This window comes from Protopterus annectens, chromosome 5.part1, assembly GCF_019279795.1.
Source record: "Protopterus annectens isolate FY-2018-M chromosome 5.part1, PAN1.0, whole genome shotgun sequence".
In the NCBI taxonomy this organism is placed as follows: Eukaryota; Metazoa; Chordata; order Ceratodontiformes; family Protopteridae; genus Protopterus; species Protopterus annectens.
Window position 1 is genome coordinate 91,693,395 of NC_056736.1, and position 27,325 is coordinate 91,720,719.

At 43.3% G+C, this 27,325-nt stretch overlaps 1 protein-coding gene across 1 annotated transcript in view; it reads right to left on the reverse strand.

The window, feature by feature from the left end:
- Positions 1-27,325, reverse strand: part of MYCBP2 (MYC binding protein 2) — a gene marked incomplete in the record, with an annotated part of 5,088,083 nt that overhangs the window by 4,657,968 nt on the left and 402,790 nt on the right. The window contains 1 exon segment of the mRNA XM_044072904.1: positions 6,074-6,270. Coding sequence (XP_043928839.1) covers positions 6,074-6,270 — 197 coding nt within the window.

Here is a 27,325-nt window from a genome sequence, read left to right on the forward strand (position 1 = left end):
TAAGGGAGGCTGGCAAATCATAAAGAAGCAGGAGCTGACAACATGCCTTGCAAAACAGCAGTGGCAAAACCAGCCCTAGACTTAGAGTAGATAGGAAGGTGATAATGCTTAGAGAAAGTATGCACTGAACTCCAAGTAGCTGCTTCCAAAATATCCTTAGTTGCCACCCCCCTTAGAAAAGCTGTTGAAGTGGCAGTAGCCCTAGTGGAATGAGGCCTAATCCCAGCTGGAATGTCCTTGCCATGATGGGAATAACAAAATGCAATGCAAAAGCCAATCCACCTAGAAATAGTTTGTTTTGACACAGGCTTGCCCTGTGAACTCAAAGCAAAAGAAACAAACAACTGCTGAGACTGCCTGAAATCCTTAGTCCTGCTTAAATAATAACGCAATTGCCTGTGTACATCTAAAGTGTGCAAAATCTGTTCCCCTTTATTTTGGGGGTCTGCATAAAAAGTAGGCAAATGAATAGTTTGGTTTAAAGCCACACTAGAAACCACCTTAGGCATAAAGGAAGGATTAGTACGTAATGATACCCTATCCTTATGGAAAATCAAAAATGGCTCTACTGCCATAAGGGCCTGCAACTCAGACACCCTTCTTGCAGAAGTAATAGCCAACAGAAAAACAGTCTTCCATGACAAGTATTTCAATTCAGCAGTAGCCGCAGGCTCAAAAGGTTGTAGAGTAAGTTTTTCCAACACAAAATTGAGATCCCAAGCAGGAGTAGGAGCTCTACGTGGGGTCTTATATTCTTTGCCCTCTAAGAAACTGCTTGAACAAAGGATGCGAAAACAATGGTGGATCACAATCATAGTGAGCTGAAATTGCTGCAGCATGAATCTTAATGGAAGAGAAGGACAAACCTTTGTCCAATAACTCAGTAAGATATTGAAGAGCCACACTCAAATTAGGCTCAGAAATCTCCAAATTCTTTGCTGTACTCCAAAATAAAAATCTCTTCCATTTTTCTGCGTACACTTTCCTTGTACTAGGTCTTCTAGCTTCCATAATCACATTTAAAACTTGTTGAGGAAGTTGAGACCTGCTGTGTTTCAACACAGAATATGCCAGGCTGTTAGATGAAGAGAGTGAAGCTTGACATTGAGCAGATGACCGTCCTTCTGAGATAACAGATGAGGAATCAGAGGTAAAGGCCATGGAGGCTTCTTTACCAGACTCCGTAGTAGTGGGTACCAGTGTTGCCGAGGCCAATCTGGAGCTATCAAAATCATCCTTGGCCTGTCTTGTCTGACCTTTAATAGTACCTTTGGAAGAAGAGGCAGAGGTGGAAAGGCATACACATGAAGGTTTTTCCAACTGAAAGACAGAGCATCCACTTTCCAAGCTGTGTGATGAAACCCCTTTGTGCAATACTTTGGCAGCTGGTGGTTTAGTGGAGAAGCGAACAGATCTATGTCTGGAGTTCCCCATGACACTGTCAATTTCTGAAATACATGAAGATCCAGTTTCCACTCGTGGGGATCCATGATTTGCCTGCTTAACACATCTGCTAAGGAGTTCTGTGCTCCTGGCAGAAACCTTGCCTGAAGAGTTAGATGCAAGCTTAGCGCAGTCTCCCATAAAATCATTGCTTGCCTGCATAGAGGATAAGAATGTGTTCCCTTGCTTGTTGATGTACCACATGACAGTTGTGTTGTCTGTTAGAATCAACACCTGCCCTGGAAGAAGTAACTCCTTGAAAGCCAGTAATGCAAACTGGACTGCTAACATCTCCTTCATGTTGATATGTAGATGCTGTAGTCTGGCAGGCCACTTGTCTTGTATCCACTTTCCATTTAGATGAGCTCCCCAAGCAATGTCCGAGGCATCTGTCGTTAAAATCTGACTCGCCTCTGGCCGGGTCACAGAGAGTCCCTTGTTTAGGTGACATTCCTGAGCCCACCACAAAAATTCTTTTTGAAGGCAAGGTATTATTTGAATGACAGTGTCCAAATCCTGGCAGTGCTGTGTCCATACATTTTGAGATACCATTGTAGCTTCCTCATATGCAGTTTGGCATTGGGAAGCACCAGAATACAAGATGCCATGAACCCTAATGCTTGAAGGACTGTCCTTGCAGTCAGCACGGACTGATGAGATAGTTGATGGAAGTAAAGTGATAGACTCTTTTGTTTGTCCGGGGTTAAAAAGGCCATCTGGGCTGCTGTATTCAGTCTCACACCCAGAAAGCACATGTCTTGAGAGGGTACTAGACTGGACTTTATTTCGCTCACAGAATACCCTAGGCATGTTAACACTGCTATAACATATTCCAGATGCTGTAGAAGGTCTTCCTTTTCTTGAGCCAGAATCAGGCAGTCGCCTAAGTAAGGATAGATTTGAATTCCTTGTAGCCTGAAGTAAGCTATCACTGGTGCCCGAACCTTTGTGAATACTCTGGGCAGTAGATAAGCCAAAGGGCAATGCAGAGAACTGATAATGAGAATTTCCAGCTCGAAACCGCAGATACTTCCTGCAACTTAGCCTTATAGGCACATGAAGGTAAGCTTCCTTGAGATCTAAAGTTACCATCCAGTGATCTTTGCCCAGCAGAGGTAAAAGCTGTTGTAACGTCAACATCTTGAACTTGGGAATGTCCAGATAAGTGTTGAGGATAGATAAATCCAAAATTGGTCTCCACGTGTTCCCCTTCTTTGGTACTAGGAACAGGCGAGAATAAAATCCTAGGCCCCTTTCTGATACAGGGACTGGCTGAATGGCCCCATCTGGAGTAACTGAGAAACTTGCTTGTGAGCCTCTTTTCTTTGTGGAGGAGGAACGTCTGGCATGCCTTTGAAAGGGGCATTGTGTGGAAATAAAACCTGTAACCGTGGTGAATGATATCCAACACCCATCTGTCTTGAGTAATTAAATCCCAATTTTCTTTGAAAAGAGACAGTCTTCCTCCCAAAGGAGCTGCCAGACGAGAATCTACTGGCAGCTGAAAAGGCAGGTCATTGGGTCTGTTTACGAAAGGACTGACCCCTGCCCTCACCAGAAGTCTGAGCAGGTGAACTCCTTGTTCTAGGCCTAAAAGAACCTTGAGCCCTGCCCCTACCACGTCTAGACCTACCCCTAGACTGGGAATCATAAGCAGGATATGTCCACCCCTTAGCAGGCCAATTTCTACTAAACTTCGGTGGCTGTACCTGCAAAAAATCTTTAACAGTTTGCATAGACTTAGCTTTGTCCTCCATTTTCTTTAAAACTGCTTCCACAGGTGAACCAAACAACACATCAGACTGTAAAGGAGCATCCAAAATCCTTGCCTTAACATGCTCAGCTAAATTCTGATCCCTCAACCAGGCATGCCTGCGAAGAACAGAACTAGTGGCAGCCACCCTCGAGGAGGCCTGTACAGCATCAAAACCACATTGCAAAGAATGCTTACCCACTTGTTCAGACACATGAACCAAATCCAGCAACTCTTTACACTCAATACCTTCCGCCAAAGCATCCACCTTAGATTTCAATTGTGAAAGAAGATAATTTTGATATTTTAGCATGTGAAACTGACAATTCAACGCTCTCATGGCTAGAGTGGAAGAAGTATACACTTTCTTTCCCCACCTATCCAAAGCCCTTGCCTCTTTATCAGTGGGAACAGGATTTTTAACCACAGAGGCCTTAACACCTTTAGGCCCCTGAGAAACAGTTTCTGGATCCGCCCTAGGACTCTTAAACAAATACTTATGAGCTTCGGGCACCCTATAATACCTATCAGGTTTAACAGGAGCAGGAGGCAAAGAGTCAGGGTTCAGGGAAGCCTCTGCAAAAACATCATCCACCACATTCAACACAGGAGGAATAGCTAAGGGCCTATGCTGGGGTAAAAACAAGAATTCCCTAAGCCTTTTCCTGGAATCAGAGTAATCCTGGCCTTCCCATTTAAAGTGCTCCCTCATGGAATGCAGAGTCTCTGAAAATGAGAAATCCTCAGGAGGAGAAGCTGTAGGAGTGGAATCATCCACATCAGAATCAGAATAAGTAGGATACTCCTGCAAGTCTTCTGCAGAAGACTCTGAAGCCTCTGAACACTGTTCAAAACTATCAAACTCCGGTTCCACCCTAGGCCTCTTATCAGGCGGGGGCATAGAACCTCTAATCATAGTAATCAAATCTTCTGCCATTTTAAGCATATGTTTCTTAGGTACAGAACCCGAAATGCTAGGAGAAGCCCCCACTGAAGCTGAACTAGGCCTACCTCTCAAAGAAGTTTTGGCAACAGAAGGAGAGGCTCTAACTACCTTGGGAAGAGAGGGAAGAACAGTTACCTGAGAAGCCCCCTCAGCCTGGCCTACCTCCTGAGAAGGCACATCCTGTAACAGTAAAGTTTCTGCCTGAGACTCCATGGAAACTCCCGGCAAAACCTCTGGCTCTACTGAGCCTTCTAAAGAACCGACGTCCGGGACTGCCGGTTCATCAACCCTAGGCTTCGCTGTTTTGTCCTTGCGCTTCTTGGACAAAGCGGGCGTCGGAGCATCCGACGGCATTTTATAATTGCAACGCTTCCCAAACACTAACCTGGCACAGTCTAACCTCCTCTTAATAGTGCGTTTGTTAAATCTAGCACAAGAGCGGCAACCAACAACGTCGTGCTCAGGCCCTAAACAAGGTATACACAAAGTATGGTAATCCCTATGAGGTATCTGTTTCCCACAAGAAATACAGTTATTCACTTTTTCTGACATCCGTAAAATACTGAGGCAAGAAAAACCAAAATGTTCCCCAACGGGTACTTAGCCAACTCTGTTTCGGTCTGAAACTCCGGTTTCGGAAATATCTCAGAACGCCAACCTGCACTCGCAAAACTGCTTCTGCATCGGACCATGCGGCAAAAAAGACTGAGGATATGACGTCGGTCATGCGCATTAGTACCCTGACGTACTGACGTCAGTCTAATGCGCCCTGACCGACGTCAGCCTTATACTCTGGTATTCGGGCCGACTGGACGCGGACTATACCCCAATAGTAAGGACTGCAGCAATGGGGAACAAAGAACATCTTCTTTGGCTCTGAAACCACTGGAATGCAGGAGAGAGAAGTTTCCAAATTGTTTCGTCCAAAACAGTAATAGTGCCGAAATTGTCAGTGCAGAGGTAGGCAATGACAGCACCAATGGTGGAAGCAGTTTCCCAGTCAGTTCCACTGAAACTTTGGGAACCAGGGAAGTCTTAGCCATTTTAATTGGCGGTGCTGACAAAACTGTCGGAATCGAGCAGCTCCTTTTCTTAGATCCTTCATGTTTGAATGAAGAAGAAGAAGAAGAAAAAGGGGAGCAAACATCAGTTTTCGATTTGACAGATCCAGATACGGCCTCAAAGCTCAATTTTATAAGGTCCTTTAAGATAAGTTGTTTTTCCTTTCTACAAGGGCCCAGTGACAGAAAGCACAATCTTCTTGAAGGTGCAAAGGGCCCAAGCACTAGACACAAAGAGTGACCATCAGAGTTTGGTAATTTACGATCACACTTCTGGCATCTTTTGAAGCCAGAAGTACCTTTAGTCTTATCAGCCATAGCTGAAGAAACAGGCATAGAAAGAAAGGCGGAACGATAAGTTTAAAGTTTTTTTTTTTTTATGCAGAAAAAGACGTTACCAACAATGGTATGAAAGATTTACATTAGTGGTAATTAGAGGAAGGAACACAAGAAAAGTACCAACAATGGTATGAACAGATTACAGTAATGGTAAACAAAAAGCAAAAGAGAGGATCTACCAACAATGGTATTGGAAGAAAAAAGCTAATGAAGTTGCTGGGTAAGTGAGAGTAAGAGTTTTAAAGAGAAAAACACAGTTTGAAGAAAATAAGCTTGCTCAAGAGCTGGCAGGATAAACACGTCTGGTATTAAAAGCCGCAAACAAGTTCTGGGGTAATCCTATGAGAGGCATTATGGGTAAAGCTGAGCTCAAAAGTTTTTGGAAGATGTGAGCTGGAATAACGGCCAAGTCGGTTCCGAGATACGGAATTGAACCCACAGTCAAGGATTATGTGAAGATTGACAACATCAGATCTACTATTACAGTACAATGAACAGCATTTTTTCACTGCAATATATTCAATCACTTACTTGAATATTCTGACAAGCAAGGCTGCCATTGTTCGTAAGGATGGCTGATATAGCTTGCAGTATTCTTCCTGTATCGCCCCAAGACACCACCAAACTGAACAGGCAAGCACAAGAGAGTGCAGTAAGCAATTGTCCATTACTGTCATTTGTCCCAGTACTTCGCACAGTTGTTTCTAAAAGAAGCTGAAAAAGGGATTCTGTGGGCAAAGAAGAAAAAAATGCCAAGATTAACTGTGCTGCAGGGAAAACAGAGAAAAATATATAAAACATAAAGATGTCCTTTTTACTACAAAATAATAATAAAAAGTCTAACAATGACTTCAAATCTTGACATATAAAAAACTCACTTTATATTTTTAAAAACAGTACAAAGACAATCTTTAGTGCTTTTAAAGATGCAACAAGATGGTATCAACATAGTACAAAATGTTATCAACACAACTCTGTACAATTTTTAAGTGTCCTGACTTATGCCCCCCTCATGCAGAAATCAATCTTTTAAGATGTATACAGAAAATACCAAATATAGTCTTACTATTCACTGCTTGTATTTTGTCAACAGGGTAAATTCTATTGTGACTACACAGCTCTTTTCATGAAACAAATTGGTTAATATTTGTAGTAATTAAGGAAAGTATGGTTGCAGACACCAGGGTATGCAACTGCCAAAGATCTCCAAGTTGCATGTGAACTACCACTAGAAAGGCAAATAAAACTTTTTAAAAATGTAATCTAATGGACATTACTTCACAGCTGCCTTTAGACATTACTTAACATAATCTTTTTCTCGCAAGGCTTACATTTGTTTTTTCTCGCAAGGCTTACATTTGTTTTTCTCAAACACTTGCACCAGACTCTAACCTGTATCATGCACTCCACCATTTCACTGTAAATAAATGGTGCTATCTTCACAAATTCATCCTAAGTAAGAAAAAAAGACTCCGCTAACTTCTTTGCTAAACGACTTCATCCCAGAACAAATGCATCAGTTTTGCCCATTTCCAAAGACTTGTTCACAAATAACAATCAAAATGAGACAAACACTGAAACAATTCAGTTTCCCTGAGCTTCTACAAGTTGTACAGCACAAACACTGCTCAAGCACATCTACTCAGTGGCTACCTAGGTGCTCATGGACTTCATCTAAAAGTTTTTAAAAACGTGATACATTTATATCCAGGCTCCCTATCAGAACTGTGACTATCACGATTGTGGATGTAAACACTTTGAAAAACTGCAGGTATAAGAGAAAAATAGCAAATTCCAAAACATACTGTTGTGCCGTTAAAGCATTTCTGGAGGAGAGCCCCCCCCCCCCAGCCCAATAGCAAAGCTAAGGATGGGCAAGAGAGAAAACTGTCCCAGGTGAAGAGTGTTGGGGAATGCAAAATCAGACAATCCTGATCTCTTTCTAATACAATACTGGCTCTGAGGTCAAACCTGAGCACTATAATGCACAGTGTGTTGTATAAAATGTAGAAATTGCTACAGTTTAAAAGTAAAGTTTAATTTGAACTTAAATCTGAGTATCTGAGGACTGTACCACTCCGTGCAGGCAGGGTATATGCTGTAGTAACTGTCTGCTACATTTGTAGCAAGCAGTTTGCTACAGTTTAAAAAAAAGATTATTATTTTTTTTAAACTAAAACAATAGCTTTACAGTCATCAGTGCAGGTAGGAAATAAAACTGTAGCAGCAGTTTACTACATTTTCAAAGAAGCAAGTATTTTTTAAGACAAGTATGTTGTAGGAGGGTTGGGGGGCAGGGCACAGAAACAGGAACTGAATTGGTGGTGGGGGTTGTCAAGCATCTTGTCACCTGGTTGCTCTGCCAGTAGAAAGAATGTCAGTTTTTTCCGTCTTCACTTGAAGAGCTGAGGGGGTGGGGTGCAGTTTGAACTTTCAACACTTCTGCTACAGCCCCCATACCACTGCTACCTACATAAAATCTATGGTCACCATACCACAGACTGAGGAATAATCCAAGATACCACAACCGCAGACATGGTATATATTCGCTCTCATTTATGCTTACAGCTTTGTTATATATATCTCAGAATTTCAACAGGTTCCTTTAAAAAAAAAAAAAAAAGAAAAAACTCAGCTACTTTCCTTGCCTAATCAAATTCTCAACTCTGCTAACTGACTTACTCTCCAACCTACACATTCTACCTTTAGATCATTAATACCTCTCAAGTAGGACACACTGCAGTTCTTTACACTACATTTTTAGGTACTTAAGTATTATCGCAACCAGACTGCAGACTAGTCGGTAATATGCAAGTAGTGATTTCTGCAGTTACTAAAAAGTTTCTACAAGTAATGTTTAAATTATGTCCCTATTTTTTGGGGCAATTTTCACAAACGTGAGTCAGTACTTCGAAACAAGAGAGCACAAGGGATGAATGACCTTAGAATGAGTTACTGTTGTTTTCGGGACTCCATATTTAGCGTTCTTTTTTTTTTTTTTATTAAAGGTCTGGTTCTCCATGGGCTCGAATGCAGTTGGTCACACTGAAACCTCTGAAGTCTCCAGATGTGTAGGTATTATTAAAGATACCAGGAACAACAGAAAGTAGTGTGTTAAGTGCAAAACTTTCACTGGTTTTACATCGGCTGTCATTGTAATGCAAAAGGAGTGTCTTCCCTGACACTGAAACAGTCATTCCGGGAATTGCGGAGAAGTACAACAATGGCTATAAACAAGCAAAACTGAACAGGCAACTTTCTACTTCTGAAAAATAAAACATCTCCTCATCCATGATATCACAACTAAATTTTGAAACATGCTGTCATTGTTAATGTGATCGCAAAACAATTTTTCTTAAGTGAAAAGGGGTGTGTGAAGTGGTAACTACTGATCTGATGTTGTTAATCTTTGGTCATTCCTTACTAATGGTTTATCAGCTCTGTCCTCGGAACAGAGCCGGCCTTACATCAAGCTCACGTCAACCAAAAACTCTCGAGCCAAGGTCCTACCCAGAATGCTCTCCTCCCTGTTACCTCAGATCTTGTTTGCCGCTTTGCTGTACAGCCGTGTCAAGCCACTCTCTCTCAGCTAAGTGAATAATTTTTGAAAGTTTATATACTGTTAATACTTTAAAAGTTTTCAATCAGTTTCTTTTATTATTCTCGTACCCTATCCTAGCTTTAAGACTCTCTCCCATTAGTCTCTTTCCCTTTTATTTCCCTTTTCTTACCTTTGAGGTAATTCTTCATTACCATCATTGGTAATCCCCCCTTCTTTCTCTCTTCACACCCTTCTGGGTAGCCTTTCCTTACTCTTGGTGCTGTCATTCTTTTCCACATCATTATGTCGGACAAGAAAAGTAGTGTTGGTTTTAAACAGTGTAAGTATTGCAGCCATAAGTTACCGCTTTCCGATTGTTTGACTGTCTCCCACCTTACTGTGGATCCCCTGTGTGGGATTTGTAGAAATTTTTCGACCAGGACTATTAACGAGAGAAAGAAAGTACAGTTGTGTACACTTACCATAAATGTAGATGTTCGAGTGTATTCACTGTTGAAGTTATCACATTTGGGTTATCTGCTTGCAGGTAACCCTCAGTCAGCCTGATTATCAAAGTCTTGGGTCCTGCGTCGGTTGTGGTCTCATCTTCCATGACGTCAGGTAGTCAGGGGTATAAAGCATGCAGCCGACACCATTACATCAGTTTTTCTTGCCCCAGATGTCAGGTGCCCCCATAATGGGAAGCAATTATATACAAGGTTACACCTCCAACAAAAAGCAAATACACCAGAAAGCTTTAGGCATAGTAAACAAGAAGAGAGGTACAGTCAATAGAAGTCAGGGGGCTGGAGGGAAGGTAACCAAGACTGCAACAGTGAATACATTCGAACATCTACATTTATGGCAAGTGTACACAACTGTACTATGTTCTTCGTGTTTCACTGTTGCAGTCATCGCATTTGAGTAGATTTCCAAAGCTAAGGAAGGGAGGAGGCAGTTAGATTGCATTAGGACCAGCTATAAGGTCCTGCAAGGCTGCAGTGGCAAAGCCAGCTCGGGATTTAGAAAAAATTAGCAAGTGGTGATGCTTGGTGAAGGTAAGTACAGAACTCCAGGTAGCAGCTTCTAGGATGTCCCTGGTAGGGACACCTCTGAGAAAGGCTGTAGAGGTAGATGCAGCCCTGGTGGAATGAGATCTTATCCCCTGTGGGGTAGGTTTTCCATGGTGCTAATAGCAAAAATGAATGCAATAGCCTATCCACTTAGAAATGGTTTGCTTTGAAATGGCCTTCCCCCCTCTGCCCCTACAGCAAATGCAACCAGCAGCTGTTCAGATTTCCTGAGAGGCTTAGTACTGTCCAAGTAAAATCCAAGTTGTCTGTGCACGTCCAAGGAGTGCAATATTCATTCCCCTTTGTTCTGTGGATTAGAAAAGAAGGTTGGCAAATGAATGGACTGATTAAGGGCCACACTGGATACCACCTTGGACATACAGGAAGGATTGCTCCTGAGGGTCACCCTGTCCGCATGAAATATGATGAAAGGCTCCACTGCCATGATGGCCTGTAATTCAGACACCCTTCTTGCTGAAGTGATGGCTAGAAGGAAGGCCGTTTTCCAAGAAAGGAATTTCAACTCTGCATTTGCAGCTGGCTCAAAAGGGAGGTAGAGTGAGCTTTTCCAATACAAAGTGAGTAGGGGCTCTCCTGGATCGTCTTAGGTTTTTGGCCCCTCTGAGGAACTGGTTCAGCAGAGGATGAGAGAGGAGGATTGGCTCTGTATTATAGTGTGCTGAAATGGCCAAGGCATGAATTTTGATGGAAGAAAAGGAAAGGCCCTTGTGAAGCATCTCAGTTAAGTATTGAAGAATGTGCTGTAAATTGGGCACTATTGTGCCCATCCCTTGAGTTTGGCTCCAGGAACAGAATCTTTTCCATTTTTCAGCATAGGATTTTCTAGTACTAGGCCTCCCTGCCTCCAGAATGACATCCATCACTTGCTTACGGAGGGATGGTAACGGAGAGATCAGGTAATTAGCCAGGCTGCAATGTTCAGGGTTTGAAGCTGTGGGTGCAGAATCTGGCCCTCCTGCTGGAACAGCAGGGCAGGGGTCTGAGGCAGGTGCCATGGTTCCAGAAGTGAGACACTGTGCAAGAGGGGGTACACCAGTGTTGATGTGGCCAGTCTGGTGCAATCAGTATTGTCCTTGGTTTGTCCTGTTTGATCTTAATTAGCACTATGGAGAGGAGAGACAGAGGGAGAAAGGCAAAGACTGATTTTTTTTTTCCAGGTGAAGGATAGGGTATCCACTTTCGAAGCTTGTCTGTGGGGAGTCCTTGTGCAGAATCTGTCCAATTGGTAGTTCTGAGGGGAGGCAAACAGGTCTATCTCTGGGCTTCCCCATTTATTTCTCAAAATGTTGAATATCTTTGGTTCCAATTTCCACTTGTGTGGGTCCATGAGATTTCTGCTTAGATCATCTGCCAGTGTATTTAGCTTGCCTGGCAGGAATTGAGCTTGTAGGTGCACTTGGCAGCTCAAGGCTGTGTTCCACAGAACCATGGCTAGTCTGCAGACAGGGTAAGAGTGGGCGCTCTCCTTCTTGCTTATGTACCACATAACAGTGGTGTTGTCTGTCTTTACCAAGAATTGTCCTGGAAGAATGTGGTCCTTGAAGGCTATCAGAGCATTCTGTACAGCGAACATTTCTATTTGATTGATATGCAGGTGCATTTGACTCTGGTTCCATTTGCCCTGAATGCACTGCCATGCCAAGTGAGCCCTCCATGCATAGTCTGATGTGTCTGTTAGGGTTTGGGCGGCAGGGGGTAGAGTGAATGGCAGTCCCTTGTTGTGGTGGCAGGGCTCTGCTCACCAAAGGAACTCTGTCTTTAGACAAGGGATGATTAGAAATAATTGATTCTTGGTCCCGAGAATGTTGACAACATAGGCTTTTTAGATACCATTGTAGTTTCCTCATATGCAGTCTTGCATATGGAATTAGTAGAATGCAAGAGGCCATGAACCCCAGGGCTTGCAGTATTTTCCTTGCAGATAGCTGGGTCTTTGTGGCCAGTAGTTTGAAGTAAGCTGTCAAATAAACTTGTTTCTCTGGCGTGAGGTGGGCCATCTGGGAAGTTGTATTCAAGCTTGCTCCCAGGAATACAATCTGTTGGCAGGCTACAATATGTGATTTCTTTTCGTTTATGGTGTACCCCAGAGAAGTTAGTAGTTTCTTTACAAATGCCAGATGATTTAATAGCATGTCCTGGCTTTTTGCCTGAATTGGACAATCGTCCAGGTATGGGTATATTTGAATATTTCTTTGCTTGCAAAATGCAATGACTAGAGCTAGGCACTTTGTGAATACCCTGGGTGCAGTAGATAAGCCAAAGGGCAGTACAGAGAACTGATAGTGCATGCAGCCTGCTCTGAAGCGTAGGTATCTTCTGCAAGATTCCCTGATTGGGATGTGCAGGTAGGCTTTCCTTTAAATCCAGTGTTGCCAACCAGTGCATGCAGCCTGCTCTGAAGCGTAGGTATCTTCTGCAAGATTCCCTGATTGGGATGTGCAGGTAGGCTTTCCTTTAAATCCAGTGTTGCCAACCAGGCATTTTTGCCTAGCATGGGAAGCAGCTGATGAAGAGCTAGCATTTTGAATTTTGGGATTACCAAAAAGGTGTTTAGGATTGACAGGTCCAGGACAGGACGCCAGGAATTGTCTTTTCTGGGGACCAAGAAAAGTCTTGAGTAAAAACCTTGCCCCCATTCTTCTTCTGGGACAGGTTGAATAGCCTTGATGCTTAGAAGAGAGAAAACCTCCTCTTGAGCCTCTGCCCACTGATTTTGGGGTAGGTCTGGCCAACCGTTTGGGGTTGGTAAGGAGTGGAAGTGGAATCTGTATCCTTGGGAAACTATATTTAAAACCCATTTGTCTTGGGTAATGAGCTCCCAGTTTTTTGCATGCAGGGCGATCTTTCCCCCTAAAGGAACAGTCAGTTGAGTAGGGCTTGGAAGGTTTAAAGTTACATCATTGTGACAGTTTACCATAGGGGGTGTCTTACTACTTCCAGCTTTGGAAGTGGGAGCCCCTCACTGCTTAGGCCTGTGAGTACCTTGAGAATGAGGCCTAGGTGGTCTGCTGGCCTGGGTTTGGACTGAGAAGGCCTGGAAGAGGCAGGAAAGGACCAATTCTTAGACGGCCAGTGCCTACTAAATCTGGTAGGCTGTACTTTAACAGTTTGCATAGACTTAGCTTTTTCCTCCATCTTTATAAGTACTTCTTCTGCTTGGTTGCCAAACAAGCGGTCTTCGTTTAAGGGAGCATCCAGTAATTTAGCTTTAACATGATTTGGCAAAGTTTGCTCCTTAAGCCAAGCATGCCTTCTAAGTACAGACCCAGTGACAGCAGCCCTGCAAGATGCCCCTAATGAATCAAAACCACATTTCCAACTTCTTCAGCAGAATGCATTAAATCCTGTAATTCTTTACTTTCAGCACAGTCAGGAATCAACACCATTTTCTGTTTAAGCAATCCAATAATATGCTGCTGATACTTTAACATATGAAACTGGCCCTAATGACCAAAGTTGCAGAAGTGTAAACTTTCTTACCCCATCTGTCCAGGGTCCTGGAATCTCTATCAGAGGGGGTAGGATTTTTAGCAGTAGAAGCCTTAATGCCTTTGGGTCCCTGTGAAATAGTCTCTGGATCTGAAATAGGATTTTTAAAACGGAACTTGTGAGAGTCAGGAACCCTGTACTTTGTAATACCGGTCAGGTATTCTGGGAGCTGAGGGTAAAGTGTCAGGGGCCAGGATAGATTCCAAGAAGGCATCATCTACAATGCCCAGTACAGGAGGGATAGCTAAAGGCCTGTGTTGAGGTAGGAGTAAGTATTCCCTAAGCCTATTTTTGGAGTCAGAGTAATCTTGGCTTTCCCAGTGGAAATGCTCCCTAAGAGTATAGAAAGTTTCACCAAAAGAGAAATCCTCTGGAGGTGAAGCAGAGGGAATGGAGTCCTCTGCATCAGCATCTCATAGGTAGATAAGGGCAACTCTTGGCCATCAGAAAAAACAGAAATTTCAGAATCCTGATCAGAAGAATCGGAAGGAAAATCAGTTCTAGGTCTCTTAGAGGGAGAAGGGTGGCTTTGCCTGATTAGAGTAATAAGGTCTTCAGCCATTCTTATCATTTGTTTTTTAGGCACAGGGGCCTGACCATGTGGTCTGGGCATCTGTTTTCTAGTCGTGGATCGAGATTTAGGCCTTGAATAAGAAGATGGCATCGGTTTAATATGCAAGTCAGTAGGCCTGAATACACCTCAGAAGCAGGTGCCTGCACAGCGGCTCAGGACCCTTCCAAGGTAGAGATATCCGCAGATTCCACAGTTGAAGCATCTCGTGGCACACCGGACTCTGAATGGGTCTCAGTAGAGGCCTGCAAATCTGAAGTAGCTGGTATCAGGGGCTGCGAAAGCACCAGAGTACCGGCGAACTGGCTACTAGCTTTAACGGAAGCGTTGTCGGCAGCTTTGGACCTATGTGGCCTGTCTCGGTCTTTATTTTTGCGTTTTTTTGAAATGTCTGTAGTCGGGTGGCTTACCGAAGCCATTTCTGGATAATTGAACTGAGTACCAAAATATTTAGATGCGAAAATGAACAGACGACGAATAGTCTGAGGTTTGACTAAGGCACAAAACTGACAGCGAGGGACGTCGTGGTCTGGGCCCAAGCAAGAAATGCAGTACGAATGAAAATCTTTATGAGGTATTTGCTTTCCACAAGAAATACAATTATTAACTTTTACTGACATCGGTTTAGAGCAAGAAAATGTTTCCCCAACGGGGTACTTGGCTTTGTTGAAGACTTCAGATTTGAAACTCGAAAACGAAAATTTCAGGAGTCGGCCGACCGGCACTTGTCAACTGCTTCTGCACCGCACGGCAAGAAAGACTGATGTAATGGCATCAGCTGCAAGCTTTATACCCCTGACTACCTGACGTCATGGAAGATGAGACAGCAACCGATACAGGACCAAGACTTTGATAATCAGGCTGACTGAGGGCTACCTGCAAGCAGATAACCCAAATGTGATGACTGCAACAGTGAAACACGAAGAACATCAAGTTAATCCTGAAAGGTCTCCTGAAATCTCCTTTCTGTGAGGCTATCTATGGGTCGGAGGGGTCACCCCCTCCTGCGAAACCCCATAAGAAGCGTTCTTCCTCATCGAGGTCGCTCACTTCATCTCCCTCTTGAGATCGCAGGTAGTCGACTCAAAGTGAAAATTACTACTCTGGCACTGCTACCTGTGACCCTTTCGGCTCCAGACACGGCACATCCACAGTTAATTCTTGCTCCAGCCATGTCCTCCTTATCGCCATCGGCATTGGAGTTCCCAGTGCAGACACTTATGGCTCCAACAGTTTCATCACAGCCCTTACCGGCACCATCCCTGCATTTACAGTCTCCTTCAGCACCACTGGTGCAATCCCCTTTGGCCCAGAGTCTGACGACAACGTCCTCCACGGTGCAGACACTTTCGGCACAGAAATGCTCTTCTGTGCAGTCCTTTTTGGCACAGTCTTTGTTATCGGTGCAGACACCTTCCTCGACGGCATCGTACCCATTGGTGCAGACACTTGCATTTACGGTGCAGACACCTTCGACTTCTATGGCACTGCCTTCGTTGGCGCAGACTAATTCGACACAAGTTTCCTTGGTGCAGACATCCTCGGTTCCGGGCTCTGCACCACTCGAATTAGCAAGGACCAAGTACTCTCCTTCTTTGGGTCCGTTTGTTGGTAGCCAATATAACCCTTTTCTAGAAAGGCCAGAATCACCTTCAGGTTTCTCTACTAGGAGCCTCTCTGAACAAGATTGCAGCTTGTTGACCAGTTACTTGTGGCCAGGGGTCTCTTCCCAACCATCTAAACCTACATTCCCTCTTTCAGTTGAATGCATTTCTCCTCTAACTCCAACGTACACTCCTTCAACTTCCACCCAAGTATCAAAGCCCCTTCCTCCAAAAGCAGCTTCCCTCCCTCTAACCCCAATAGTGGATCTCACTTTAGATCCAGATTCGTCCTTATGGCCCTCGGTGCACTGGGCATCGGGCTCTTCTCAGGCTAGTGGATGTGCCATGGGGGAGGGCATTTTTGGTTCCACGCCAATTTTTTCTATGGCACCCTCCAGGAATCCTCCCTCTCTCACGCTTCACAGTCCTCTTGAGACTCCTGGTCTGGGGATCGGCTCGTCGGAGCAGGGTGTGACCCCGGTTCCGAGGTTGTCGTGCTTGGTTCCGGGCTCCCATCCGTCTTTGGGCAGGCCGGCCTTCCAGGCCATGGAGAGGGTACTTACCTCCGCTGGCAAACCACCCATGTCAGAGTCCTCTCACCCTCTGTGTTGCAAGTCTCACAAGCCACAACCACCAGACACCAGGCACAAGGGCCTCAGGTTTCTCCCCCTCAGGGGACCCTCTCTTTGCAGCCTTCCCCAGAACCTCCCACTGAAGAAGTACCTCGCAAGGCTTCATGCAAGAGGAAGCACATGGACTCCACTGAGGAGCCTTTGACCGAAGATACAGACTTTGATGACGAGGAAGGGTCCCCACAGTCACCCTCTGATGAGGTCTCCTTTGGTGACATCCTCAAGATCCTTAGAGGAGTGACTGGAAGTCCTCTAATCCTTTCTCAGAAAAATTTGTATTCCTGCAGGCCTATCATGCCCGGCCCCTACCTCCTGGATTACCACACCGGCCGATAAGCTTGTCCAGCATGCATGGAAGGCTCCTGACATGCTGGAAGCTATACCACGGAGGCCTGACAAGATCTTATCTTCCCCAGCTTAGCATCCCCATTGGTCAACAGGTCTTCCAGTAGATGCCATGGTGTTGGCGGCTGCAACCAAGAAAGACTTTGCAGAAGAGAGCCAAACTGTCCATCTGCCCAACAAGGAGTCCCAGGTGATAGACTCTGGAAGCGTGCGTTTGCTTCATCGACCTTCGCCGTAAGGTCTTTGAACTATTTGGCACACTTTACAAGGCTTCAGAGGGATCTCATCAACCAACTCTCAGAAACCTTGGCAGGAGCAGTTTCTGATGAGGTCCGTGACAATGTAGCCTCTCAGATATCGACTCTAGAATCCATATCCAATTCTTCCATGCATCTTATTTCACACGCAATGGAAGAAGTGACTAGAGTGGCAGGAGCAGGTATGGTCACGAAACAACATGCCTGGATGCGCCTTTGTGACTTCACAGACTCCTTTAAGGCTTCCTTTATGAACTCCCCCATCAAGGCCGCGTCTTTGTTTGGCCCTAAAGTTAAAGATACGCTGGCAAGGTGCGAACAAGAAAGCAAGACCCTATCTGCCATTGGTGTCAGACACTCCACTCAACAATTCTACTCTGGAAATCAGTGGAACAGGAAGATGTGGCACAAGAAATCAAAGGGCTCTTTCCATGACGCACGTGCCAAGTTCTCTCCTAGAGGCAGAGGGGGAAACTCCAATGGAAGATGCCCCTTTCGGGGCAGAGGAGGTCCGCGAAACCGGGGTTCCAGAGATCCTTTCTCTGGCCAACCCTATCAGCGCTTATGAAGCGTTGCCCGACTGCTCACCTCTGGAAGCGGTCGGGGGTCGTTTTTCCTTGTATCCCACTACCTGGCGAAACATAACCACTGATTCTTGGGTACAACGGATAATTATCCAGAGGCTATCGCATCCCCTTTCATCTCTGTCCAACCTCATCCAGAGAATTACCCGACATTCTACCCAGTCAAAAGGAAAGAGCAGCACATGAAATTCAAAAAGCTGCTACAAAACAGAGCTATCCAAACGGTCCCCCCAGACCAGATAGGATCTGTTTTTTACGCAAGGTTCTTTTTGGTGCCAAAAAAGACAGGGGGCTGGAGACCAATTCTGAATCTCAACGCACTGAACAAATTTGTAAAAACAGAGAAATTCCAGATGGTCATGGTTCAGTCTATCCTTTCTCTTCTGGAAGAAGACAATTGGATGTGCTCTGTAGATCTTCAAGATGCGTATTACCACATAAAAATGGACAAACACTCAAGAAGATACCGCCGCTTCTGCATAGGAGTCCGTCATTACCAATTTCAAGCACTGACCTTCGGTCTCGCTACAGCCCCTAGAGTGTTCACCAAATGCATGGCAGTGGTTATCGCTCACCTGCGACTTCAAGGATTCCAGGCGTTTCCATATTTAGATGGCTGGCTTCTCACCACCCCCACCACTACTGGAAGAAGCCCTACACTACACTCTCCTCAGAGCACAATGCCTGGGAATCACTACAAACTGGGAGAAGTCAAACACGACCCCAGCACAGTCTTTAGAATTCATCAGTGTACTGTTTAAATTGCACAGCATCTCTTCCAGACAACAGACTTCAAAGAAAAAGACAACAGCTTCAGCCGCTGCTCTGTCACCACAAATCTTCTGCTCAGTCCATACACCAGCTCTTGGGGTCAGTGGCATCCTCGATCACCATTGTTCCTCTAGACAGATTCCACATGAGACTCCCCCAGTGGTTACATCTCATTCAGTGGTACCCTCTACAACATCCTTTGTCCTTTCAGATAACAGCAATTCAGAGATGCAAGCAATATTTATTCTGGTGGACGTCTCAATCCCCAACAATGGTCTCGCCCCTTCAGCCTCCATCAACCGAAAGCCACTGTGACCATGGACGCCTCCCTGATGGGGTGGGGGGGCTATGTCAGGGAAACTCAGTCCAAAGCACCTGGTCGGAGACAGAGGCCCTTTTGCAATATCAATGTCCTGGAAATGAGGGCAGTGCTACTAGCGTTGCGAGCATTCCATTCTATCCTTCCATCAGGGACTATTGCCATCCAATCAGACAACATGTCAGTGGTCTGGTATATCAATAAGCAAGGGGGCACCAGATCTTACCCGTTATGCCGAGAGGCCTTAAGAATATGGCAATGGGCGATAACTTCCAACTGCTTTCTAGTTGCAACGCACATTCCTGGCAGCTCCAACGTGATAGCGGACAAGTCGAGCAGGTGCATCTTACAACCTCACGAGTGGTCCCTCAACCCTGTGATAGCGGCAAAAATTTTCAACTGCTGGGGCCAGCCTTGCTGCAACCTATCCGCCTCCCCAACCAACAACAAGTGCAGCAGCTATTTTGCCCTGATTCCCCCCTTGGGGATAGTCACCGAGAGACGCTCTAGTCCACGCTTGGCCCTCTGGTCTACTTTATCTTCCTTTCCCCCTCATCTCCCAATTTCTGAAAAAAAGCACGGCAGTTGAAAAGCAAAGTGATCCTCATTGCTTCATATTGGCCTCAATAAGTCTGGTTCCCCTTCCTCTGGCCTCACCTGCTAGATCGACCATGGATCATCAAATCCATCCCCAACGTTTATCTCCCATCCGCAGGGTCTGACTCACCCCAATCTAACAACCCTGAAGCTGACAGCTTGGTTTCTCCACTTCCAATGATTGCCAGGCAAGATAACCTCTCGTCCCCGGTGTGCAATATTCTCACTGCATCTCATAAATCGTCCACCAGACTTATGTATCTCAATAAATGGAAAAGGTTTCCTCTATGGGCAGCGAATAAACTATTAGACTCCTTGTCAGCCCCAGTTTCGGTGGTTTTGGATTATTTATCACATCTTTTCCACTCTGGGGTGTCTGCCTCTACTATTCGTGTGCATTTAGCTGCCATTTCAAATTTCCACATTGGTTTTCAGGATTCTTCGCTCGTGTCACAGACTCTGTAAAACTTTCTTGATGGGGGTTCTTCACCTAAAACCTCCTTTTAGAGAACCAGTACAACCTTGAGATTTGGCCTTGGTCCTGCAAGCCCTAACAGCCCCCCCTCCCCCCTTTGAACCTGCATCTTCATGTGATTTAAAATATCTCTCGTGGAAAGCTTTGTTTCTGATTGCAATCACTTCAGACAGACTATTGTCAGAACTTCAAGCCTTATGCATCAAACGTCCCTACCTTATCTTCCATAAAGATAGAACATCACCGAGAACTAATTCTTCCTTTTTATCAAAAGTGGTGTCAGAGCAGTCTATCACAACCAGTCTACTGACCTTCCAGTATTCTTTCCTAATCATTCTAACAAGGGAGAGTATTGCCTGCACTCCCTGGATGTTCATAGGCAAATACGATTCTACCTGGACAGAACAAAATCTACCCATAAATCAGACCAACTATTTCTGGCCTTTTCTGGACCAAGACTAAGTCATCCTGTCTCAAAAGTTACATGGACGTCATGGTTGAGAAACTGCATTACCTTTATCTACAACAAGAACAATATCACCTTGCCTCACAGAGTGAAACCACATTCTACAAGTCTATGGCAACTTCACCAGCTTTCCATGCTAAGGCTTTCCTCAATGATATTTGCTCAGCTGCGACTTGGGACAAACCTCATACCTTTATCCTTCATTACAAATTGGATTTGTCCTCCAGAGGTAGAGCTTCTTTTGGCTCCATGGTGCTCAGGAATGTCCTTCCATGAGGGCCACCCAGGGATACAGGTAGCTGGGGACTCTTTCCCATCAGTAAGGAATGAATTAAGAAGTTTTCAACAAGTCACTATAAATCCAAAAGAAAGCTGTAGGTATGGAGTGAAGAAAAAACGAACTGGTTATACCAAATATTTATTTCCACACGCTGTCACAAAAATCATTAACGCTTTTAAAAACAACCACGCGTTTTCATCCCCATGAACTAGGACTTCATCAGATGAATAACAGAATCCCTTCATCTGTATTTATACAAGTTTAAAACTAATAATCCAATAATGTTCCACCATTACATTTCAAATAATCAAATCAGCATTCTAGTGGGCTCATAAATATTCATTAATTCATTTAAATATAATCTATTAAATTCAATTTATTCCTTATCAAAAATTAAAACTTGTCAATAAATAAATTAAATGTATAAATAATTCATAAAATCATTTCAATTTTAAAATATATTTTATATAACATACTTTAAGGAGAATGAGTACTATGTTTAATGCAGACCTTTGTATTATTTAAAACTCAGAGAACAGTGCCATCTATTGTCTTAAAAAATTATTACCTTAGTATTTTTTCCTTTTTATATCTTAGCAGCCCTTATTTTTAGCAGTGGTAAAATGGAAAGGTGGTCATTCAACCCTGGAAATTTACCTGCTTCCATAGTTACTTGCCACCATAATTCTTTATATTTGATTTTCTCTTCCCATGTACCACCCCTAATATCATATTTAATTTGATCCAATACTGAAAAATGAAATTTGTACCCTTCACATATTTTGGAATGTTTAAATAATGCATTTGTTTCCTTTCCTTTTGAAATGTCATAAATGTGTTCGTACATTCTCCTTTTCGGGGTTCTCTCTGTTTTCCCTACATAAAATGAACCACATTTTTGACATATAGCAAGATATACTATTCCCTTAGTGTCACAATTACAATACCCTTTACTTTGTATCCATCTGTTTCTACTTTCCAAAAAAATCTCTCCTTTATTCAAGATGTATTCACACTGACTGCACCTACCACATTTGAAGGTGCCTATTTTCTTTCCACCTTCCATAAAGAAATTCGTTTGATTACCACTATTATTATTTTTATTTTCTAAAATGTTTCTTATACTACTGGAATTTTTATAAACCACTTTTGGTAGTGACTTGGGTATATCTTCCAGATCAGTAAGGGCAATAAATCTTTCCCACTCCTTTTGAAAAGTTCCTTTTATAGTAAGGTTAGTTGCATTATATTCCAAAACCAAAGCCTGTTGATATGTACCTGGGTTTTCTGTCTCTTTGTTCACCATTTCATAATCTTCCTTCTCATTATTATTCGTAATCCCCTTAATAGGTTTGAATCTATTTTTTCTACCACTTACAACTTCGGACTTAATTTTCTTAATAAATTCATTAGGATACCCCCTATCCAGAAACATTTGTTCGAGTAATTCACATTCTGTAGAAAAGTAATTCTCCAAACTAGTCATTCTACACCCTCTTACAAATTGTCCCTTCACTGGATTCCTTTTACAGTGTAGTGGATGTGCACTGTTATAGTGAAGGAAGGAGTTGCAAAAAGTGTCTTTCCTGTGTATCCTGGTTTCTAATTCACTATTTACTTTATAAATTTCTAAATCCAAATATTGAAGAACATCGTAAGATTTTTTGTACGTAAACTTAAGTTAGTAGTGTTACTTATATATATCATAAATTCTTCGAATTTTTCACTGCTCTCTGTCCAAAAAATAACTATGTCATCCAAAAATCTGTGATATAAAGACCAGCAAGACTTAAATTTAGAATGTAGAGCAAAGGTTTCTTCCCATTTTGCTAAGATAATATTCGCAAAGGTGGGGGCACAAGCAGACCCCATGGATACTCACTGAATTTGTTTGAAAAATTCACCATTAAAAATTAAGAAGTTGTTCTTCAAAACTATATCCATGAGTACTGTACTCACTACCTTTTCATTGCGTGACAGTTTTATCTTGAAAAACAACTTCCTCAAACATTTTCATACCTCTTTCGTATGGTATACAAGAGAACAAATCAATTATGTCTATTGTAACAAACAATTTGTCAGAATATAACTCAGTTTCGATTTTTCTTAAATCCCAAGAATCTCTAAGGATGGCCTTATTCTGGAGCCAAATGTGTTTAGTTTTTGTGTCCACATATTTAGCTAGTGGTAACGTTTTAGATCCATCAGCGGATGCTATAGGCCTTAAAGGCGGATCTTCAGCATTTTTGTGAATCTTGGGAATTCCGAAAATACTGGGAATTTTTGGTTTCTCAACTTTCATGTATGCATACATTTTTCCATCAATCAACCCTTCCTGTAACATATCTTGTAGTACTATATCAATTTTGTGGTATGCCAGGTTTATTTCATTCCTAGAGACACAGGTGTATTTAATTTCATCTCTTAAAATTTGATTCATTTTTCCTTCGTAGTGTATAGAATCCATTATAACTATCCCCCCACCCTTATCGGGTTTCATAATTTTCACTCTAGGATTAGATTTTAATTCTTCCAAAATTGTCTTTTCTTCCATACTCAAGTTAGTTTTACATTTAATTTTGCTTTGCACATGTCTGATTTCCTTTTCTAGGGTCAGTTAAAAATTTTTTAATTGTGGATGTAATGGGGGGTTGTAAATGGATTTACACGTTAAACCTTGGTTATTTTGAATTGTTCTATTTATGTTATTCTTAGAATATAATATTTCCAAATTTGTTTTCCTAAGAAACAACTTAAAGTCTAATAGAGTTTTTGTTAAATCCCCTTTAGTATAGGGGATATATTTAAGACCCTTAGCCAGGAGACTAAAATGATCCTTTGTTAACGAAATGTTACTAAAATTGTAGATAGAAAAGCCACCATACTTGTTATTAAAACCTTCAACAACTATATCCTGGGTAGGGGCTATTTCATTAGGGTTGGTGGTATATAAATCTAATATCTCCAACTCCCCCTTCTCCCCCCCCCTTCCTCGAAAATTTCCTTTCCAATTTTCCTGTTTGTGAAAAAAACTATCCTCTCTAACTAATGGCGGAAATTCTTGGTTGTATTCATAATTTTTCCACCCTTCAAACTCTTGGTCAATAGGGCTATTACCTTTCTCCCTTTTATTGTATCCGTAAAAACTCTTATTGGCATAAGGTGGCTTAGGATAATTAGTATTGTTCTCATAATTCCTGCATGTCCCTCTTCAATTTATTCATTTTTCTATCAATTAAGTCCTTACATTTAATGTCAATGTCAATCCTTTATAGTACTTATCTTTTTCTTCCTTTATACTAAAAATTAAATCATCCTTGATGAACTTATCAAGTTCATCTATTTCCTTCTGTAATATCTCCTGTATTCTAACATTCGCCTTAATTATTAACTTTAAAATTTCCAGTCCACAATTATTAAAGACTTCCAATAAATCCTTATGGAAGTCAGAGCCCACTTGTACATTATTAGGATATTTGTGTATCCTTAGTCCCTTTGGGACAATTTTCTTGTAAATACACTCTGCAAGGTCAGCATTTTCAACACATAGAACTCTGAAATCTGATTTAGAATGAATGAAGATTAACATTAGATAAAGTAGTTATGTCTTACCATAACGTTCCATCTGTGTTGTTGATCTTCGTTCATTCGTTAGTCCCCACCCCCGTCCCCCTCCGGAAGTTCCTGGTTGTTCTCATATACTCCTTTATTGTAGGTCTGTTATGACAAGAGGTAGCCTTTACCTTTGTCTATCAACTTGCAAACTCGATCGGAGGTAATGGGGAGCAGAGCATTCTGGGTAGGATCTTGGCTCGAGAGTTTTTGGCTGACGTGAGACTGATATTAAGGATGGCTCGGTTCTGAGGACGGAACCGATAACCCATCAGTAATGAATGAACAAAGATAAACAACACAGATGGAACATTATGGTAAGACATAACTTTTAGTTATGTACTCACCATAACTTCAGATGTTTGGGATCCATCTCGCCTACATTCTGACTGATGGGTTCGGAGCCGATCCCTCGGCTCCGACTCGGCACGCTTATGCCAAAGAGCGAAGTCTCTTATTGGCTGAGCTTACTATATCCCAGGATGCACCACTACCAGTCCCCCAGATCTAGTTTGTCCGCATACATGCACACATGCACGCACTGCTTATATAACATCGTCAGATGAAACAAGATAAAAACAGTAGAACTCAAAACCGTTCAATCTCTTCTGATCTCCAAGGCAGGGGGAAGGAGGGTGGGTATTAGGAATGTAGGCGAGATGGATCCCAAACATCTGAAGTTATGGTGAGTACATAACTAAAAGATGTTATGTGATCCTATCTCGCCTACATTCTGACTGATGGGACAGCGTCCCTAGCACCCGAATCCTGGGTGGCTCACTGGAAAACACTCCTGAGTACCGTGGAACCAAATGATGCTCGCCCTTTAGATGCCACATCCAATTTATAGTGGGAAATGAAAGTGTGCGGATTGGACCAAGTAGCCGCAGCACAAATCTCTGAAATAGTGAGCTTGGAATGAAATGCAATAGAGGTAGCCATAGCTCTAGTAGAGTGAGCTTTGACAGATGTTGTAAGTTGCTTATTTGAAGAGGAATAAGCCTGAGTTATGCAATCTCTAATCCATTTGGCAATAGTAGCTTTTGTGATGGTTTTACCCAGTTTATTATCTGAAAAGGACACAAACAATTGGTCTGTTTTTCGAATCTGTTGAGTCCTGTCTAGATAGAAGCGCAATTGCCTGTGAACATCCAACTTATGCAAGGTGTATTCCGCTTTGTTTGAAAATTTTGGAAAGAAAACTGGTAGCTCTAGAGATTGTTGGAGACAGAGATTAGAACAAACTTTTGGAACAAAGGATGGATTAGGCCTAAGTGATACTCTATCCTTGTGAAAAATCAAGTATGGTGGTTTGATAGATAGGGCTTGAAGTTCTGAAACTCTTCTTGCAGAGGTAATTGCAATTAAGAAGGCAGTTTTCCAAGACAGACATTTCAACTCACATGTAGCAGCCGGTTCAAACGGGGGAGATGTTAAGGCACTAAGTACCAAATCAAGATCCCACGGAGGCGCAGGATGAAAAACTGGGGGTCTTAAAAGCACAGCACCTTTTATGAAAGTTTTACATAATCTGCTACTCATCAACGGTGGGTCTATGGACTCGTGAAATTTGGAGATAGCTGCTAGTTGGACCTTAATAGTAGAGACTGAAGATCCTTGATTAAACAAGGATGTTAAAAATTTCAAGACCTCTGGTATTGGGGCAGTAATAGGGTCTAAGCCTCTGAGTTGAGCCCAGATAGCAAACCTCTTCCACTTACTGTGATACAATTTCTTAGTGGTGGGTTTGTGGGCTGAAGATAAAATGTGAATAACTTCAGGGTCCAAGGTGTGATTTCTGACTAAAGTCGGAAGCGGAGGAGCCAAGCTGCTAGCTTCAAAGTGTGAAGGGACTGGTGCTGTTGTCCCGACTGATGAATCAGAAGGTCCGGAGTTAGATCCAAAAACCAAGGACCGTCCAGAGCATATTTCTGTAGGTAGGGGAACCATACCTGACAAGGCCAGTACGGAGCAATTAGAATCATTGTGGACCCCAACTGGGAAGCTTTCTGGATGACTTTGGGAAGGAGTGGAACCGGAGGGAAAGCGTAAAGCAGTCCTGTTGGCCAAGGTTGGACTAGAGCATCCGTAGCTGCTTCCCCTTGATGCGGGGTCAAGGAAAAGAACCTTTTGCACTTCGTGTTTTGTGGTGTTGCAAACAGGTCGCAGCACGGAATCCCCCATCTTTTGAAAACCTGAGCTGCTACAGCTTCGTTCAGGGACCACTCGTGAGGAGAAAGAATAGTCCTGCTCAGTCTGTCCGCCAATACATTGGATTTTCCTGGAATGTGGGTCGCTACCAGGAAGCGGTTGGTAGCCACTGCCCATTCCCATACCCTCATGGCCTCTCTGCAAAGGGGATAAGATCTGGTCCCTCCTTGTTTGTTTAGATACCAGACCACCGACATGTTGTCTGTGTGGATAGCGATAATGCCTTGAGGGAGAAAGTTGTGGAGGGCTTGTAGGGACAGAAGTACAGCCCTCATTTCCAACACATTGATATGGAGAACGGTTTTGTTTGGAAGCCAAGATCCTTGAACTGACCTGCCCAGACAATGCCCCCCCCACCCCGTCTGGGAGGCATCCGTCGTCAAGGTGGCTACCGGAGGGGGCATAACAAAAGGTCTTCCCTGATTCAGATTGGATGGCAGAAGCCACCAGCGGAGGTCCCGTTTGCACGTTTCTGTAATCAGTATGTGATGATTGAGGGGGAGATCCTGAAAGGACCATTGTGTCGATAACAGCCACTGAAGAATCCTCATGTGCAATCTTGCCAGAGGAACAAGGAGAACCGTGGCAGACATTGAACCTAAAAGTTGCAGGACCAACCTGGCTGGGGCTTTGGATCTTAGAAGCAGGGCTCGGACTTGACCTTATAATGTTTGTATCCTTTCGGTAGGAAGGAAGATTCGCATCAATTTTGAGTCTATCTCTGCTCCTATGAATCTTATGCGCTGAGAAGGCAGCAAGACAGACTTTGACCAGTTGAATGTAATTCCCAGGGAAGCACCCAGGGAGATGGTAGCTTGTAGGTTCTCTAGTAGTAGATGCCTGGTGGTGGCAGTCAGGAGCCAGTCGTCCAGAGAGGGAAACACTTGGAATCCGAGACTCCTCAGGTGAGCAGTCACTACTGCCAAACACTTGGT